At 48.4% G+C, this 19,468-nt stretch overlaps 1 protein-coding gene across 1 annotated transcript in view; it reads right to left on the bottom strand.

Annotated features, from left to right (window-relative positions):
* Positions 1 to 4,435: 4,435 nt before the first annotated feature.
* LOC149369541 (uncharacterized) overlaps positions 4,436 to 19,468 on the bottom strand; it is a 146,789-nt gene continuing 131,756 nt past the window's right edge. The window contains exons 9-10 of the mRNA XM_089558874.1: positions 10,271 to 10,540; positions 4,436 to 4,945 (exon numbers count right to left, since the gene is read on the bottom strand). Coding sequence (XP_089415000.1) covers positions 4,818 to 4,945; positions 10,271 to 10,540 — 398 coding nt within the window. The 3' untranslated portion in view covers positions 4,436 to 4,817. The remainder of the gene's footprint in view (positions 4,946 to 10,270; positions 10,541 to 19,468) is intronic.

Below are 19,468 nucleotides of genomic sequence, written 5' to 3'. Positions count from 1 at the left end.
CCCATAAATGGGGTACTCTAAGGGTAGCACGGATTACACCCTTTTAGTTCACGCAAACTGTCACTGAGCATTTTCGTCTCCCTGATGCTCTCTGACACAGCACTCTTGCGGTTTCAGAGCGTGGCGAGGTAAGAGATGCTTTTGTTAAACGACGCCGCACTTCAAAATTTAGGCTGAGTACGCAGGCTCCATTGCCAATGTGGCTGAACATCTTTCTGCATGTTCAGCCTCCTTCAGACCAGGCTGCCATCTGCGTCATCACCATCGCCTGGCTCTCCTGCAAAGCCCTGTTTCCAGCGTTGTACTGTGTTCTTCTCCTGCTTGTGAACGCGTCCTTTCCGCTGGTTTTCCACTTGCCTTGCAAATACTTGATAACGCGGTTCGCGTCAGATCTATTAAGCAAATAACATTGACATGTTCTAGAGCAGAGGAAATATTTCGAGACTTATTACAAAAGCGGCACCGGGATCTGATGGAGTTGGTGACAAGATGCTCATAAATCTAGACAATAAATCCGTTAGCGCACATACGGCCTTCATGTAGAAATGCTGGGAGGCGGGCGAAATCGCTAAGCAGTGGAAGACGGCTAAGGCTGCCCTGATTCCTAAACCTGGAAAACATCTTTTGACCGAGAATCTCAGACATATATTCAAACCTTCTGTGTCAGAAAATTTATGGCGCACGTTGAGCAGACGTGTCTTAACAACTCTAGAAGCCAGCACGCTGGACAAGAAGGTCATCATGGGTCGAGACCAGGCGAGGGCCTTCGACGACACCAAGAAGGCGATCCTAGACAATCTTAGACAGGTAGGAGTAGGCGAAATGCCTACAACTGCGTCAATAATTCTTTTCCGATAGAGCTGCGCAAATTCACTTCGGGAGAGTGAATCGGGAGACGTAGGGCTAGGCAGCAAGAGAATCCCACAGGGCTCCGTTCTGTCCTCCGCTTCTATTCAACGTGGCCATGATTGGGCTCCTAGGCAAACTAGTCGTGATACTTATTAAGGCGGAAACTTGGGCTAGTTGGAACTTGGAACTTGGGCTAGCGTTTGCTGGATGTATCAGCCGAGAACAAAAAAAGAAATTCTCAGTTATTCTCAGTTAACTCTAAACTTGTTAAAAGGGGTATTGCCATGAATGCCTTCCGCGCTGCTCTCCATAAGTCGTGCGAGCATTGCATCACTGAAAGTGTGACACTGCAGAAGCTTCGCCTAGAGAACGCCGGGTTTCTGGATGAAGCTCTTACATCTGTTGCAGAAAAGCTGCTGAAGGAAGTGAGATCTGGGAGGCAACAAAACCGTGAAGATCCCCAACGACGCACTCAACTTGTGGCTATGCCGTATGTGCACAATATGTCGCACCGCCTAAAAAAGGTGGCGAAGAAGTGTGGCGTTGATCTTGTATTGACTGCCCCGAAGAAACTTGTGCGCTTGTGCCCGCTCGTGAACGGCGAGGTCAGAAAGCCACTGTGCACTACGAACCACCAAAAGAAGTTCGTTCCATGCAAAGTCGGTGTTGTCTACAAAATCCCGCTCACTAGTGGCAAGGCGTATATTGGGCAATCAGGAAGATGCATAAATGAACGACTGAGAGAGCACCGCTTGGCAACGGAATCCATACCGGCGGGGGGGGGGGAGTCTCGCTGCGCACTGCAAACGCTGTTTTATCGAACGGTACCCTCGCGACCCTGACACTGTACCTTGCACACCAATCTTTCCAGAAACAATCATTCTAGGTACAATGAAAACACAAGCGGAACATGAAATTTTTGAAGCTGTGTGCATTGATAGTGAAGGTTCCAAATGCGTCAGCACGGCGTCTGTTAATCTGTCCAAAAAAGAAATGATGTTCGTGAGGCGTGGCGTTGCTGCTGCGCATGTGTGAGTTCAGCTGTTTTGAGCTGTTATATATTGATTGTTTTTCGAATAAACGGCAGTTGAAGACTAGCGTCTGTCCTGTGTATTTGTGTTCTTGTCCCGTGTGTTCACTAAGCGCTCGCAAATATGAATAGTCGTGATAGCGCTTACTAAATTATTCCATGTACGCAGACGACATCCCCATGTGGGCGCCAAAAGGAAGTGATGGCCATATGGAGGGCACTTTGCAAAGGCCCATCGAAGAACATGGAAAATATGTGAACGACAAGGGACGATGCTCCACGCAAAAATGAGAAATTCTGCTATACCAGCCAGAAAGTAGATCTAACCCTGAAAGCTCGCTGAAAGCTCCAGGGCTGGATATCCCGAAGGTGGACAGGAATACAGCTCTACGATACACATTCAGAGCAACAGTTTCAATGCGGGAACAACGGGAACAATAAGTAAATTGGAACAATGCGAGCAGAAAATGCGACTTATAACTAGGATCGGCACAGCCGATACCGAGTGAAAGGAAAAAATCTAATTTCCCTCTCACAAGCTTCCGTAATTAGCAGGATAGCAAACTGGGCTCTCTTCCTTAATCTTAAGAAGGCGGAAAAAGAAAAAGTTGGACGGAGATTATTCGCAGATGTTTCATGCAAGTGCTCGAGCGCCCCATCCGAGCCCCCACTCCCGCAATAAGGTGGCAGAACTGGGTCTCCACAACACGCTGGATGAAACTGTAGGAGCCGTAAAAATCTCGCAGTACGAAAGAATGTCGGGGAGCGCCACGGGTAGGCAGATCCCAGAGAAACTATGCATAAATTAGTCAAATCAACAAGGTCAAAAAGTAGGTACGCTTAAAAGAGTGCAAGGTGTGCTAAGGACTAAGGACCGCACCATTACCTATGAACATGCATCCTGTCCACCACAGGGACCGCAGAAAGAAACGGGCTTAAGCCGTTGTCATACGTTTCAAAGACTATTCGACAGAAGACGCAGCTTTTTGCGTGAACGCGAGAATGATAACAGCGGCAGCTAGCACCGAAAAGCATTTAAGAACCGGCCCTCCAATCACATCGGCCTGCCCGGAAATTGCGGAGGAAGCTGCCATCGCGCTCGCGAGTGCGGGCATGAAGGTTGAAATTATAGCGAGCGATTCCACGGTTACAGTGATGAACTTGGCCAGAAGGAGGATGTCGACGTTGGCGAACGAAATTCCGCGGATCAGATCTCAACGGGCGATCGGAAAACTCAAGCAATCTGACACCTGCACAAGTGTTCCTCGCTGGTGATGAAGCAGGTAACGAACTGGCTCGAGGTCTTGCTTTCCGTGCAAGTGGTCATGTCGAGGACTTCACAGATAGGGATCTGTTGTGTGGTACGGAAAGATTACAGAAAATTACCGGCTCTGCAGGACTAGGTGCCCCCAACCGACCAAACACTAGCTAATACCCACGACACCACTTGACGTCGCTTGTAAACGAATACTTCCGAACCCGGCGATGCGCTGCCTTTATTAGCCGGGTCAGTATTAAAATCTTTCTAATATCTGTAAAAATAAAGTTACTCTGAATCATGTCATTCGGGAATGGCTTTTGCCCCTCCGGAGGGTCGCAAAATTAAGTCACTTGACCAATGGGCGGATTTACTATTCAACTCCAATTCATGGATTCAACTAGAAGCCGCCACCGAGAGCCTTAAAAAAGCCTTTCTGTTGGGCAACAAATTTTTTTCAACCCAATCCGAAAAATGGCTGCAGTTTAACTCGGTTATACCAAATGAGACGAGCGAAAGACCGGCCTCCATCACTGCGCAGAGTCAAGCCCCCAACGGCTCCGACTGAAGCGAGCGCGGCGAGGCGCGCGCTAATCCATACGGCTGACCACGTGGTCATGCCACGTGGTACGGCGGAGTCTCGGCACAGAGGCGAGGTGAGTGCAGCAGCGCAGGCGGTATCTGCTCCAGCTGTTGCCAGTCACGTTGTAAACGTCAGGCATGTGAAGCCTGGGTCCATGTGAAAGCGAAACCTTTTTAACGTTGAAAGTGGCAGCTGGCAGAGTGGAGCTTTCGCTCCAGTAGAGCAGATGAGCGCATGCAACCATACCGTCTGCACGCGTCACCCGTGCGGTAAGCGTGTCGTGTGCTCGTTTTCGCAGAACGTGCAGCTGCCGCATCCAAAATAGGCGTCGAGCGTTAGTCGTTCAGAGGTAACTGAGCTTTAATTATTCATAAAGGCACGATAAATCCTTTGGTATTCAAACATGTTCTTTGCACCTTTTCTCAGTAAAAGATATATAACTTACCTACAAAAACACAAAATCAAAAATTTACGTTGTGAGTTCCTTTCAGGCAACAGCACCATTCTTTCTAGAAGCCGGTGACTGCTCGGGAACAACTTGCCATATTGCTGTGAAGACCGGTACCAGTGCATTTTCGCTGACAGTGAGAGCATTGGTTTGTTTACTCATGACATTTATTTATTAATTTATATTCCTAAAAGGCCCACAATTGACATTACATTAGGAGTGGGCTGAAGAAATGGTTTTATTTCAGATATAGATGATCTTCGATGGCAGAGTTGAAGTGAACGTGATTGACGATAGTGGCCACTTCGGATTGAGGGCAATTCCAGTCGTTGCCTGTTCTAAGGAAAAAACACTGCCAATATGTTACAGTGCGAGATTGCTCCAGTTCACGGCATTAGGGTGGGAATCACGGGATATTCAGTGAGAACGTGTTGTAGGGGCGGCATCATGGTCAAAGGTGCGTTAAAATCTATGATAGAGGAATACGGGTGAGTTTACAACAAAATGCTACTCTGAGTGTAATTTTAGTGCAGGAGCACTACTGTGATAAGAGTACTCAGAACAAACGACTGCGGCAACACGGTCCTGAGCAGATTCTAGTGTGGCGACAAGGTTAGCATAGAAGGAGTCATACCCGGCACATGCAAACTCAAGTCTCTTCAATTGGCACAAGGGCGCGGGCGAGCGCTGGTCGGTTAACTTTGGCCGTCTCCGTCTCGGGCAAGGTGTCCACAAAGAAGACGCCACCGTAGAGATGTTTCTGGACGGCGAGGTTACCTGCGTAAATAGAGAAAAGAAATTCAACTGTAGTCGTCGTCCGACAAGTCATTATACCCACCACTAGCTCTGTCGTGGAACGAACGGGTCCTTAGTCTGCTTGCGTAGTTTATAGCAATAGGCTCAATTTATCCTTGCGCCGGTAGCTAAGAAATCAAGAGAACATAGCGAATACATGAAGGTATTTCTTAAAAAAAGAGAGAAACTCTGCAGAGGAATGGTAGCGGCAGAAGCGCACTCGGGAAAATTTAATTTGACAGAAAAACAAATCAATCCGTTGTAAAATAACCGGTGTGATATAAAGGTAGAAAGTTTGAAACAACACAGTTCCCACGAATATGTTCCCTGCCGTGCAGGAGCATCACGAAAACAAGCATTCTGTACCTTTTTATAGTGCGCAAACGTTATGTCGCAACTTGTGGGGCATTGACAATACCCTTACAAGAAGACTACCAACGTTACTAGCCCGAATTAAGAGTGAAAACAAAGCTTTCTGGAGAGTTTGTCAAACAGGTCGAAGACAAGGAAAACAGGAAAAATTGCAATCGATTGCAGTGCACTTGAAAACGCGCCTCAGGCAAAATATAAATCTATCTGTGGGCGCTGCAGCAACGAACGAAGTGTGATGAAACTGGCGAAAAAACTATGTATACCAAGTCACAGGATGAGTGACGCCTATGCTGCAGTAGATTTGCGCAGGCTTCGCAATTTTTTGTTTGGTTGATAATGCTTCCAGAGCCGCTAACGTATTGCCCTTCGCGACGCACTCATATTGTGTCCACAGATGTCATGAGCGCTGCATGGCATACCTTTCATCCTGAATAATTTTTAGCATGATATATATTGGTATTTTTGTGCAGTAGCCTATTCAGTGTCCTGAACCTCCAAGTAGACTATAAGGGAAGTCGACACGCCGGCTCCCCCCAAAACTTGGCAGATCGACATGAGACTGCTTACGAGTGGAAATGTGAAATCGTTGCTAGGCCAATGTTCATTGCACTAGCAGACACACACCACGAGCCGCATTATAATCCGGGACGAAATTGTGCGCCGCAGGCAGTACGCTCTACTGTCTGTGCGGTTTCCGGTAGCGCGATGTATGACACCACTCACACACACAAACGAACGTATGACATCGCTCCGAACGTTGTAAAAAGAACGGTTGCAGCACAATTTTGTAACGAAAGCCTAGTAATGCGAACAATTGAAGGTGCATATGTCGTCGGCTGTAATCTCTGTCAGAAGATAGTCTCCGACTTGACTAGCGCATGCAAGCTGTATACAATGCGAAATTGCAGGCCACCACCCGGAACGCCATAGACAAGTGGTTGCGTCACAATTTTCCTATGAATGCCGGGAAATTATGCGCCATATCGAAGTCCGCCTGTAGTGAGTACTATAGAAAAACAAAATGTACAGGATTGTCTGAAGTGGCAGTGCTTAGATTGTTGTGTGCTGCATACTCCCGCTTTAAGACGTCGTCATATTTTTCTTGCCATTGCTAGGACTTCTGTACCGTGTAGTACGAGTGCACACTCGCCCACCTGATTTTCTCGTAATGAGACTACACTCAGGGAGAGCTTTATGTGGCTTTGCAGTGGAAGCTGCGAGCGCATGCAGCTAGCTTAAACGCCTCTCTCCCTCGCGAGCGCGTGACAAGAGCGCGCATCTGAAAGCCTTGCATCTCACCCTCGTAGCTTGCACTGCATAGCCACCTCAAGCTATCCCCGAATACAGCAATGATTTCGCATTAAAACGACGGCCACGATCCTAGAGCCAACAACTGGCAACCGAGACCACTTCGCCAACTTGGCGGCGTTGTCTTCGCTTTCTAACATTACCCCGCATCATTTGTTACGAACCCCGGGCAATTGAAAAGATTTAAAGCCACACTTTCTAGACGCTTCAGGGCGTGACAGAGAGTGTTTAGAGTGGGAACGTGTTTTTTGACAGCTTTGCAAGAACGCTTGGTGGGGAAGTTGGCCCAAGTATTTCATTTGGAGGGAATTGCGCAAATTGTGGTTTCACAGAGAGGAGAGAATTAGGTTTGGCATTCCCGTACTATAAAGTTATAGGTGTTAACAAAGATGAATTGTGCAGCCTTAACGAGAGGGCGGAAGTTATCAGAATTTGGTTTATTTAGGTAGTTTATTAATGTATGGCGACTCGCGCGACCAGCGCTCGCCCCGTCCTGAAGAAAAGGAAATGATACTCGCACGTGGCACACAGAACGCTGTCACATTCGCCACGGCTGGTCGCCGCTGTCACCGCCTCCATAGACCTGCACGTCCAATAATAGTGAATTTGAGCTGGTTACTGGCCGTGATGATATATAGTGCCACAGGACCTGCGCTCTAGGGTTCACGTGCATTGTATATTGGCAGCAACTCACGAGGCGCTATCACCTGGGTTATCAAGTGCCACCAGGATTGCGGCTGAGTCTCCCGGCCATGCAAGGCAAAACTAAGGCCCCTTGCACCGCGCGATAGCTCGCCCACCACAGAACCATGGATATGCGCTCTTGTTGACGCCTGCGCTGCTCGGAGCTCGCACAACAAGGCGGACTGAAGCTTGCTGAAACTTCGTTTATGTTCCCTTCTGTGCTCTCCTCCGTTCTGGCGCCAAGGCCAGCAGCGGCGGGCCTACAATGGTAACAAAGAGCATTTCATGCTTAACAAGCGAGGAGTTTGTACAGATATGTGCAGTAGGCGAAGCAATAAGGATGATAATTGGAGAAGCAGTAGGACGGATCCATCAGACATCCCGTCGGTGGCCAAAAGCAGATATCAAAAAAGCCCTAGGAGCAATACAAATGGGGAAAGCAGCTGTTGAGGACCAGATAATAGCAGATATGCTGGAGGACGGTGGGAGATTGCGGGAAAAAACTGGCCACCCTGTAAACCCGGTGGTTCGTGACCTCGAGCGTACGGCAATCACTGAAGAAGGCTAGCATCATTTAAATTCATCAGAAAGGGGACAAAAATCATATTAGACTGGCCTTAGATTATAGTGAACCAAATGAGAAGGCTAATCATAAAACTATTGGATAATTCCCTATATCGACAATAATATTCACTTAACCAAGGAATGCTCGACATAGAAGAAACGCCTCTTCATCGCCATCATAGATGACGAGAAAACACTTGACCGAGTGCGAACTTCAGCATTTATGGAGGCATTACAAAATCTGGCTGTAGAATGGCCATATGTGAAAGTACTGGAAGATATGTTTTTATTTTTCAACTCAATGACTCTTTTTTTTGTCCAAGAAAGGGCTGAAATTATTGAGCGTGGCGTAGCACGTGTTGTGAGTGCGGTCCCCTGGCTCGTGATGTTTGACCTTTCCTAAAAAGCCTTTAACACTACCGCTCTCTTTTCGTCAATATTATAGCCCCCGGTGGTCAGTTTTCACCACCTTACGATTGTAGTGGTTTTCTGTCGTGCGTATGACGGCCCTTTTTCGCCTCAGTGCTTTTATCGCTTTTATATGTTCATCATTCGGAACACCGTGTTTTATTCTTTGACTGTCTAGACTAGTTTTCGGTGACCGCCCAGCTTCCTCTCAATGCAGCACCTCCTTCTTCGACTACATATATTTTGTGCTTCCGAATGTCGCGTGGTAAGCTCCACTAAGGCCAAACCGGGATGCGCTTAAATCACTGGGTGCACGAACACAACAAAAACGATATTTTTTAAAAAGAATCCTTTCGGCACTACGAAGTCGGAGTTCAGTGAATACAAACTCAATAGCAGGAATAAAAAACAACTAACGTGAGATATTGAGGAGGCTAGACAAATAAAACTGAACGTGATACTGTGAGCGCTACCGAAATATCGTTGCCAAAGTAAAAGACTGTTGTTCCGATTAGGGCGAATAATAATTAAATAGTGCAACAGAAAGTGACTTGCTCGGTGATAGGATAAAGAAAAACTATGTTCATGCTTTCGCTGTGCATGAAAAAATTTTGTATAGAAGAAACCCAGTCGAACCTTCACGCATGTGCTGTACACTTCGTTGTGTCCTTGTGTTACGAGTTCTACAGTATTCGTCATCAGCCACCGAATGGCCCGAACAGCTGAACTGATCAAGAAATAAGGTAGTCTGATTGAGCTTGCCCGAGCTTTCAGCACGAGCATTATTCAAGGCATTTCTATCCAGTTGCGTCAGCGTGTTCGAGGGGGATGAACGCTTCAGATGTGGGAAAAATTTTCATGAAGGAATTATTCAGTAATGTTGCACCGTAACCGGCATGAGCTAGCCAAAGGGTAAATATTCCGGCCTATTAGGTCATCTGGCTATGGGTTAGGTGTTCAGCTAAATTGTATAGTTTTGTTTTGAGGAAGGATGGTAAAGCGCTAAGAAAAAAATAAAATTTCGCTTATTTCATCTGCGGCTGAAATTGCAGATGCACTTTTGCACAGCTCTAAACGTTGGATAGGCGTCGTAAGGCTTCAATTATGCTGAACTTCCTCCTGTTTAGAAATCAGCGGTCCGAAATTATTGCATCCATCTCCGACCCCTAATCACTCCGCGACAAGACGCGTGAGCATTTTTAAATATTTAAATCACGGCTCTCCTCATTTTCCTTCTCATTATCTTTCTTTTTCCTTGCTATTGTGATATGTTGCAGGCTTCAGAGCGCGTGCAAATAGTTCAACATGGTAAAATATTACAAATAATGGTTATCATGTCCATATTTTGTCATTTTTAAGTATTTGTCTAACTTTTATTTTTGCCCTTTTTGTGCAGTACCACACGATACATCTATTTTGCTTTTGAAAACTTCCTTCTGCCATAACGTTTATTTAGTTGGCCTGCATTTCACGATCTGTTTCTTAATAACTTTTCAACATTGCCACAGTACGTTTTCTCCTCGTTAGTGATCTTTTGGAACTGTAGCTAAATATGAAAAATAAAAGTACTAGTGAATAAAGAGGAATTTGATTTCCTTGCTATAACATGGCGCCGGTGTGTCGGTGGCAAATGTGATTTTTTTCCTATAGCTTCAGAAAAATGGACACAAAAAGTCTTTGTGAGCTTCGGCAGAACGTTCATTGACATTTTGGAAGAAAAACCCTGTGCCGGGAGAGAGATTATTACCAAAAGACAGAGATGTTTCATTTTCTGTCATGCTCTTTGGATTTAGTTTAAATAACTTAAGCACACATGTGCTTGTGAAGAATTAAAGCACGTGTATATCCGTTATGCACCAAAGTATGGCACCAAATATCTGAAACCGAGACGCCTCAATATTTTCTGCGCTGCCCCCGCACTGCATAGCTTATCTGCACCAGTAAAGAGAGAGGGTCTCACTGTGCACTCACGCTTCACAGTGTCCTTGATGCTCGCGGAGAGCCACCGCCTGTCTCGCCTGCTGCCTTCCTTCGTAAGGACCACGGCTGCTGCGGGCGCCTCGCCCAACTCGCTGTGCGGCAAACCCACCACGCACACCTCGGCGAGGTCAGCTCGGTGTTCGCGAAGCAGCAGCTCTTCCAGTTCTGCAGGAGCCACTTGGTTGTCCATGCACTTTATCATCTGCTTCAGTCGCTCCACGATGTAGAACCGGCCTTCCTCGTCGTAGTAGCCGCAATCGCCTGCAAAAGACATACTAGTGAAGTCGCGGGGCGGCTGTGTTACAATTTACTTCTACTGTGCTATCCTTTAGTGCACGAGCAAGAACCGTAAGTAAAGAACAGAGGATGAGTAGTGAAGCACGGGTGTCATTAGCTTGCAATCCCATGTCTCACTGCTGCCTGAGTAGCTGCATTGACGAAATAACAGTCGCTACGCCTGATGTGCGATAGGCTTCTTCTCCAAGGTCTCCCCCTGTGTGCTGCCTAGCCTTAAAGAAGCAGTTGGCTCTGCAGCGTCGGACGACGATGAATGCACTCCCTGTTCACAATTGTGTGTCAACGCCTTCGCATCCTTATACTTCTGTGCATGGTTCTTTGGTGGAGCTGCCCTGATGCTGTTCGTGGCTTTTTAAAATAAAGTATTTTTGGCGTAAGGCTTACACGAGAAGCCTGGAGGTTGATGTAATATTTGCACACTGCAAATTTACTTATTCACTGAAACCGGTGGCCTGAATAAAGCTACGCTTGTTTAGGACACGCGAGAAACTGCAGTTCTTTGTGTGCCATAACCTGAAGCCTAAATTATATTTTATGCTAAGTGAAGTGGTTAAACAATATTTATCGGCATTAATTTATATAATCATTTGCACAAATGGTACCGTGAGGAACAAACACAATAGAAACACATCAGTGAACCTTTCATGACAGTATAAAATTTGGTATTTAGATTACTCAGGGCGGAAGCATTAAACGCAGCCTGTTATGTAGCAGAGCGATGAACCGAAAACATTTGGGCACTAAAGTAGCATGCACGATTGCTCACTCAGTAATTTTATGCGCGCATTTTTGAGAAAAATTAAATCATTGAACCAGCGATTTTGGATATCTTTGGAAAAAGTGAACTTTCTGATAATTTCGGACCGAGGTTAACCGAGACCTGTGTATAAATAGAGGCCTATACATAACTAATTACTAAGCGAAGTCAACGTTTAGCCGAAAGACCTTAAATTTCACATTAAAGATTGCCTGAGGTAGACCACCTAGCGAATGAGCTGGCGATGTGCCCCATTGGCGCACAGGAGCTATGAACTTGGCCTCCTAACCGTTCCTATTTTCACTGCCGCAGATGATCGTGACCGTGTTGCGTCTACAAGAAGAATCTGCGTTATCTTTGCTGTAATATTGTTACATTTGCCAGCTGTAAAAGAAAGATGATATGCCGATCACAAATTTGAGCTAATGCCGATCATGAGATCTAAAAGCTTTTTCATTGCGGTTTCTAGAGTGTTTTCTTGGTCCGCCGGGTCTCCAATAAGCGGGGCGGACTACGAAGCAAGGATGCACTGCGGCTTGCCCATGCTTTCGTGACGAGTAGAATCCTCTACTCAACCCCCTACTTGCACCTGCGCAAACATGATGATGACCAACTGGAGGTCATCCACCGGAAAGTCATCAAGCGGGCTCTCGACCTCCCGGTCACCACGTCCAACCAGCGACTTCTGGCCTTGGGCGTGGTAAACACATTCCGGGAGCTTCGAGATGCCCACTTAGTCAACCAATACACGCGTCTTGCACAGACCACGTCCGGTCGCCGCCTCTTGGATGGGCTACACATCAAACATGACTACCATATTGAGGAAAGGGAGAGAGTGCCAGAACCCTGGAGACGCGCCCTCCGGGTCCGACCCCTTCCCCGCAACATGTCCAGAGAAGACCATAGCGGTCGTCGCCAGGCGCGCGCGGAAGCGTTGGCGCGATAGTATGGTAACCAACAACATGTGTATTACGTGGACGTTGCCGGCCCACACCACGGGGTGTGGTACACGGCCGCAGTCGTACACAACACAAACACAGTTAACGGGCTCACTTTCAAAGCCTACAGCGCAACACACGCGGAGGAGATTGCCATTGCTCTGGCCCCCACTACTCCCAAGTCGAAACACATCATCACCGACTCGCGAGGGGCCTGTCGGAACTATGAGTTGGGCTGGGCACCTCCGCTTGCCTGGCGCATATTGGAATATAGCTGCCGATGCGAAGATCCAACTCCACGCAACCTGATTTGGGCCCCCGGTCACCAAGGCCTACAGGGAAACGAACAGGCCGATCAGGCCGCCCGCGCACTTTCTCCCCGGGCTATCTCCCTGTCCTTGGAAGCCTACTCCCAAGCACACAATCTGGTCCTTACATTCACACACATCACCGATTACTACAAGGAGGAGCACCGGCGCTACCCGGCCCCTTGTAAGGGACTGGATCGCGCTGACGAGCGCCTCCTCATCAAAATTCTTACTAACACTGTACTGTGCCCGGCGGTACTTAAACATTTCAATGCATCCTTTGATGGCACGTGCCAGTTCTGTGGGGAGGTGGCTGACACCTTCCACATGGTTTGGGCGTGTCAATCAAACCCATCTATCCCCCCCAACCCCAACCCCACCATAGAGGACGGCTGTCAGGACCTAAAGACCCAAAAGGCCTTGGTTCACCGGACGCGGGCGGCGTTGCTTGCCAATGGGGCCCCGGAATAGGGGCTCCACCTAGTATTGTTAGGGGAAAGGGCCAATAGGGCCTACCCCAATCACCTCTCTGTAAATATTTATTGCACTATAAATGTTGTTCACCACCACCACCTACACATCGTTTATAGCGGAGCTCTTTGGCGCCTGTTTGTGCGTTTCCCGACGTCCCCGTCGTTGTTGTCCGTTGTAACCAGCAGTGGACACCTTAGTCGCGCTTTAAGCTGCGAAACCAATGGAGCGGGAGCTTGGGAAGCTAAGGAAAGGCGCATAACTGCCCTCTTGCAACAGTGGACACCTTAATCGTGCTTTAAACTGCGTGGCGGTGGTAAAAATATTTTAATGAAATAGTTTGAAATAGTTTAGGAGGTTGTTGTGGTGGGTGGAGCTCTCAGTCCGGAACCCCATTGGAGTAGGCTGCTGTCGGCGCTCTTTCGATAAGTTCTTTTTGAATCCTTTTGTCCGAGCTGGTCAGAGCTTCTTCATCGTAGGAGAGTTCAACGCCATGGACAGGAGTTGGGGATACCAGAAACAAGACATCAAGGGAAGAACATTAGTGGAAGTAGCGGAATACTTTGGCTGCAGTCTAATCACAGATCCTGCGACCCCCACGAGAATCGGGAATAGCGTGAGCACGGACACATGCCCGGACCTCACCTTCGTAAGGAACAGCAGGGAGTCACAGTGGGAAAACATGATGGAAAATCTAGGCAGCGATCACTTTATCCTCCGGACACGAATAGCATCCGACACCATAAGACGCCAGATTGGACAGGCGAAAATCACTGACTGGAACGCGTTTCGCGGGGCTTGCAACAAATCTGAAGGCGGTATCCAATCACTGGAGGAATGGAGCGGCATGCTGAGAGAAACGCGACAACGATGCACAAAAAGTCTAAGGAGAACGACAGCAACGCCTGAAGTAGACGCCCACCTCCTCAGACTATGGGAAGCGAGACGCAGTCTCACCAAAAGATGGCGGAAGCAAAAACACAACAGGAAACTAAAACTAAAGATAGCAGAAATTACGGCAAGGGCGGAAGAATACGTGACGCAACTCGCGAAAAAAAATTGGGACCAACTCAGCGACTCACTTAGGGGAACTCTAGGCACGGCCAGAACCTGGAATCTCTTAAGAGCACTAATCGATCCGACCAAAATAAAATCAGAAAACAATAAAGCCATCCACCGGTTCATCCACTCCTTCGAGGGATCAGACATCGCCCTACTGGAGAAGGCACGAGAAAAATGTTTCGGCGATCACAACCCCCCGCGATACCAAGGAACGTATCGAGGAGCCGAAAACGAGAAACTCGACCGCCCCATAACTGTGGAAGAGGTTTACGCGGCCATAAGAAACACCACCAGAAACACGGCAGCCGGAGCGGACAGAATCGACAACGCCCTAATCCGCAACCTGAGCGACGACCTCATACAAGAGCTCGTCACCTTTCTTAACAAATATTGGGAGGCGGAGACGGTTCCCGAAGATTGGAAACACGCCGAAGTAATAATGATACCTAAACCTGGTAAAAAGCTACAAATTGAAAACCTCAGGCCTATATCACTCACGTCGTGCCTTGGCAAACTTTACGAACGGGTTGTGACTTTCAGACTGCAAAATTATGCCGAACATGGACTGTGTACCACATACCATGTTCGGCTTCAGAGCGAAGCTCTCGACGCAGGACGTTCTCCTCCAAATACAAGATGTCCTGCGAAACGTACCTCGGACGGGAGAAAATGTCATAATGGCCCTGGACATCAAGGGGCCATTCGATAACGTCAGCCACGAAGCGATCCTTACGGGCCTAGACAACCTGGATTGCGGACGCAGAATCCATGGCTTCGTCAAAGCCTTCCTGTCCGATAGAACTGCCACCATCGGCATAGGAGACCTTCGATCGGAAAAAATTCGCACTCCAAACAAAGGAACACCCCAAGGGTCAGTTATCTCACCCCTACTCTTCAACATAGCTATGATAGGCCTAGCTCGAAAACTAGAGAACATCGAAGGCATCAAGCATGCAATGTATGCTGACGATATAACAGTCTGGACAAACACGGGCTGTCTCGGAGAGAAGGAAGAAAGGCTACAGCAAGCGGCCTCTTGTGTAGAGCAATACCTCGCAGAAAGAGGACTCTCATGCTCGACCGAGAAATCGGAACTGCTGAGAGTCTGGAGAGGCAAGCAAAACCGGACCGTCCCAACCAACGAGGACCTAAAACTCAACGTCTACATAGAAGGGACGCCCATACCCGAAAAGACAACAATAAGAATTTTGGGCATGTGGGTTCAATCCAACCAGCGCAGTACTCACACTTTTACCCTACTGAAAGCAACAACGCTACAAGTCGCACGCATGATCACCCGCATCACCAACAGGCGACATGGCATGCGTGAAGAAGACACACTAAAACTAGTGAGAAGCCTAGTAGTTAGTCGAATCACGTACAGCCTACCCTACCAGTGCCTCAACAAAAATGAAATACAACAAGCGGATGCCCTCCTACGCAAAGCGTATAAGACAGCGCTCCGACTACCACGCAACACGTCTACAGAAAAACTCATGGCCCTGGGATTACACAACACCTCTGAGGAGCTACGAGAGGCGCAGCTTGAGTCGCAAAAACTCAGGCTGTTGCAAGCAACGACAGGAAGAGCGCTCCTGCAGAGGCTCGGATACCGCGAGCAGATACGAGAAATGTCGAGGATGGCAACGATCCCCGACGAGCTTCGCAAGACCCTCAAGGTAGCGCCAATACCAAAAAATATGGATCCCAACCTCCATCGAGGCAGAAGAGAAGCGAGGGCCGAATTCATCGAGAAAACATACGCTCCTCAAGCCACGACCGTGTATACAGACGCGTCTTGGAGAGGAGGAGATACCAAAATCGCTGTAGCGGCGGTGGTCGATTCGTCTTTACGCGAAATGACCAGCGCGTCTCTCCGAGGCTGCACAGCTGCAGAGTCCGAGGAAGTAGCCGTTGCTCTAGCGGTGGCGGAGGGCTATAGAACCGGGCGGTCACTATCAATACTTACGGACTCTCAAACAGCCTGCCGAAATTACATGAATGGCAGGATAGGTCGTCACGCGCTCCGTATACTCCTCGCAGCGAGTGGCAGAAATAAAAACCGGGAAGAACAAAACGACAAGATCCGACACAAAATTGTGTGGGTACCGGGGCACACGGGGGTGGCAGGGAACCGAGAGGCCGACAGGATAGCTCGAGGATATACTACTTTCCGAGCTTCCGACGAGACCGCGGAACTCGCGCCAGCACCCAGGGAATACTCGGCCATACTACAAAACTATAGAGGCAGAAGAATGCGATATCCCCCACCGCACAAATCTCTCAGCAGAGAGGAAGCTGTCACTTGGAGACAATTACAAACAGGCTCTTTCCCAAACCTACATATACTAAACAAAATGCACCCTACGATATGCACGAACAAATGTCCCTGGTGCGACGAAAAACCTACACTATACCACATCACATGGGCCTGCCAAAACATAGACGTGGTCCCCAAAATACAAAACCCGAGTGCGGAGCAGTGGGAGACTCTGCTGTCCAGCGACCGCTGCGAAGACCAACAAGGTCTGGTACAGCGAGCTCAACGGGCGGCAGTGGCCAGCGGAGCCCTGGGCTGAGGGCAACCGACCACTGATTAGAGGCGGACGACTTCGACAGAGAAGGCTCCTCGGGATAGAACCAAGACGTCTCTGAAGATGCCCCCAAACCGCAGGAAAAACCATTAGTGTAAATAAAGTTTTCCCTTCCTTCCCACCCCTCCTGTGTTGGCTGGTTATTGACAGTGACCACCTGATTTCTTTGGCAGGCCCATACCGTATAGTACAGGTCCGCCTTCTCCCCGCACAATTTGCAGTGTGAGCCAAATGGCTCCGTGTCTATTGCGTGTAGTCTTCGTCGGTCCTTGTAAGTGTTGATCTGTAGCTTTATTAGGCGTAGTTCCTCGCCGTTGTCCAGTGCCTTAGCCGGCGGAGGGTAGACCCGACGGGATAATATTAGGTCCTCAAATATGTCGTTATTAGTTAGTAGTGGGGTAGGAGGTTCCGCGGCATCCGCAATGGGTGCACGGGGGAGAAATGCTCGGGCTGAGGCATGTGCGCTCTCGTTCCCTGTAATGCCCTGGTGACCTGGTACCCATATTAAGTGTTTGTTTGTGGGTTGGTAGCCATGGGTGTAGCTGTCTTGCAGGATTTTAGCTGCTAGTGGTGCGATCCTGCCCCTGAAGTAATCGCGATTCGCCGTCTGTGAATCTGTTAGAATATATTCCGAGGTAGTGAGTGTTGCAGCTAAGCCAATCGCCACTTCTTCCGCAGCCTGTATGTCCTGGCTAGCCAGTAGCAGTCCGTCCATTGTTTCATTTTGGTGCACTACCGCGACGGCCGTCATTCCCTGCTCTCGACCCGCAGCATCGACATAAAACACGCCCTCGCGCCCGCCGTAGTGCTTTTTCATAGCTTCGGCTCGTGCTTGTCGTCTCGTCTGGTGAAAATCGGGGTGCATATTCCTGGGTAGCGGAGCTGCATTGAATTGTCCTCTCCACGAGGCTGGAATGACGTTTGGTGACAGGTGTGCGCTGCATGCCTTGGCATTGACAACGTTGAGCCATTTTAAAAAACGAACTGAGCATAACTGGCTCATTGGGTCAGTAGACGCGTTAATCGCGTTTTTAGGTACGTGGGGTGATGATAGATGCGTGCTGGAGAAATTGACAACGTTGTGCCAGAAACGCGGCGCTGATGCCATAGGCCCTCGGCGTTCATTGTGTTTTCTTTGGCGTTGGAGTTAAAAACCTTTTTCACTCCGATAATTTTAAGGAAAGTAAGTGCGCATAACTGGCTCCTTGGGCCGGTGGACACCTGAATCACGCTTATAGGTACATGGGGTGATGAGAGAGAGTTGCGGGCTGCAGGCATTAACAACGTTGGGCAAGAAACGCGGCGTGACATAGGCCGTCGGCTTTCATTGTGTACATTGGTGTTGGCGTTGATAGCGTTTTACACTCCGATCATTTTCAGGATAGGATGTGCGCATAAGTGGCTCCCTACGTCAGTGGAGACCTGAATCGCACTTACAGGTACGTGAGGCGATGAGAAAAAGATGTTGGCTGCAGGCATTGACAACGTTGTGCCAGAAACAACGCAGCGCTGAAGCCATAGGCCGACGGAGTTGATTGTGTTCATTGGCGTTGGCATAGATAATTTTTTACACTCCGATCATTTTAAGCAATGGAAATACGCACAACTGGCTCCCTGTGTCAGCGAACACCTGAATCGCGCTTATGGATACGTGGGGTGATGAGAGAGAGAATTGGGCTGCATGCGTTAGTGCTGACAACGCTGAGCGAACTCTCGCAATCAACCTTTAACTGCCACCTGCCAGGGAGGCAGGTTGGGTGTAGAGACAAACAGGAATTTCTTGCCATTTATGCGGGAGAACATCTCGTTTCTCTCGCTCATAACGCCTCGCACGGCTGTAACAACTTCGCAAAATACTTACACAGACCTCGTCTTTAAGAACCAGGCTTTGGAGCAGCAAGTCGAGCATATATCCATCTATTCCACCGACCACAAAGCTTCCTTCATGCCAATCAAGAACAGTTTCTTGAGTGTTTTTTGAAAAAGAAAGATGTGTGTTTGTGTGTGTCCGTAAAAAGTGTGTGTCTTTAATTTAACATACATGTCTTGCTCGAATTCTTTGCCTCAATGTATCTAAAAGCTGAAACAGCTGATGAGCTGCGCTCAAATTTCGCATTAGGAAGTAACGTAACCGTCGGTAATTTTTTGCGTGACTCTTTTCGGTTAATGACGGCGCAGCTGGTTGAACAATTAACGGCCAATAACTGAAGGTTCTCACCCGGAACAAGTAGCAAGAAAAACGAAACGTTCCTTTTCACAACAACACGGATTCAAATGCATGCCAGTAGGGAGGAAGTATCTTCACTTCACTCGAGTGCATAGTGCACCTTTGCGAGCGTCACTCTATACGTGTTCTGCATCTTCAGCTTCCCAGGTGCAGAGGTGAACTTTACGTGGTTTAGAATGGATCTACACCCCATAGAGAAGAATTAGGTTCTCGGCATAACAGAGGAAAAATACTGTAGTAGCAAGCCCAGCGAATTAACAAGTGACGAATTCAGGGGCCCCTGCGAAACGTCCACAGTGAGGACAAGCAGGTGCCCACTGTTTAAAACACCATACTATACATATAACCGCAGCAGCGTTAAGGTTTCCGCTCCGCAGAGTATCTCGCCTCGGCGTTGCGAGTGAAAATGCAGGTGGCTCTCCTGCCAGCCACGTCATGTAACCTGGCCACATCATCACAACCTGCCTACCTTGGCAGGTGATAACCTACCCAGGTGAGTGTAAGAAAGCTGGCCACCTTGACAGGTGACGGGTAG

The sequence above is a fragment of the Amblyomma mixtum genome, chromosome 1 (assembly GCF_055824585.1).
Source record: "Amblyomma mixtum isolate Tamu chromosome 1, ASM5582458v1, whole genome shotgun sequence".
In the NCBI taxonomy this organism is placed as follows: domain Eukaryota; kingdom Metazoa; phylum Arthropoda; class Arachnida; order Ixodida; family Ixodidae; genus Amblyomma; species Amblyomma mixtum.
Note: the sequence above shows the minus strand (reverse complement) of the source record. Positions and strands in the feature narration are given on the sequence as shown.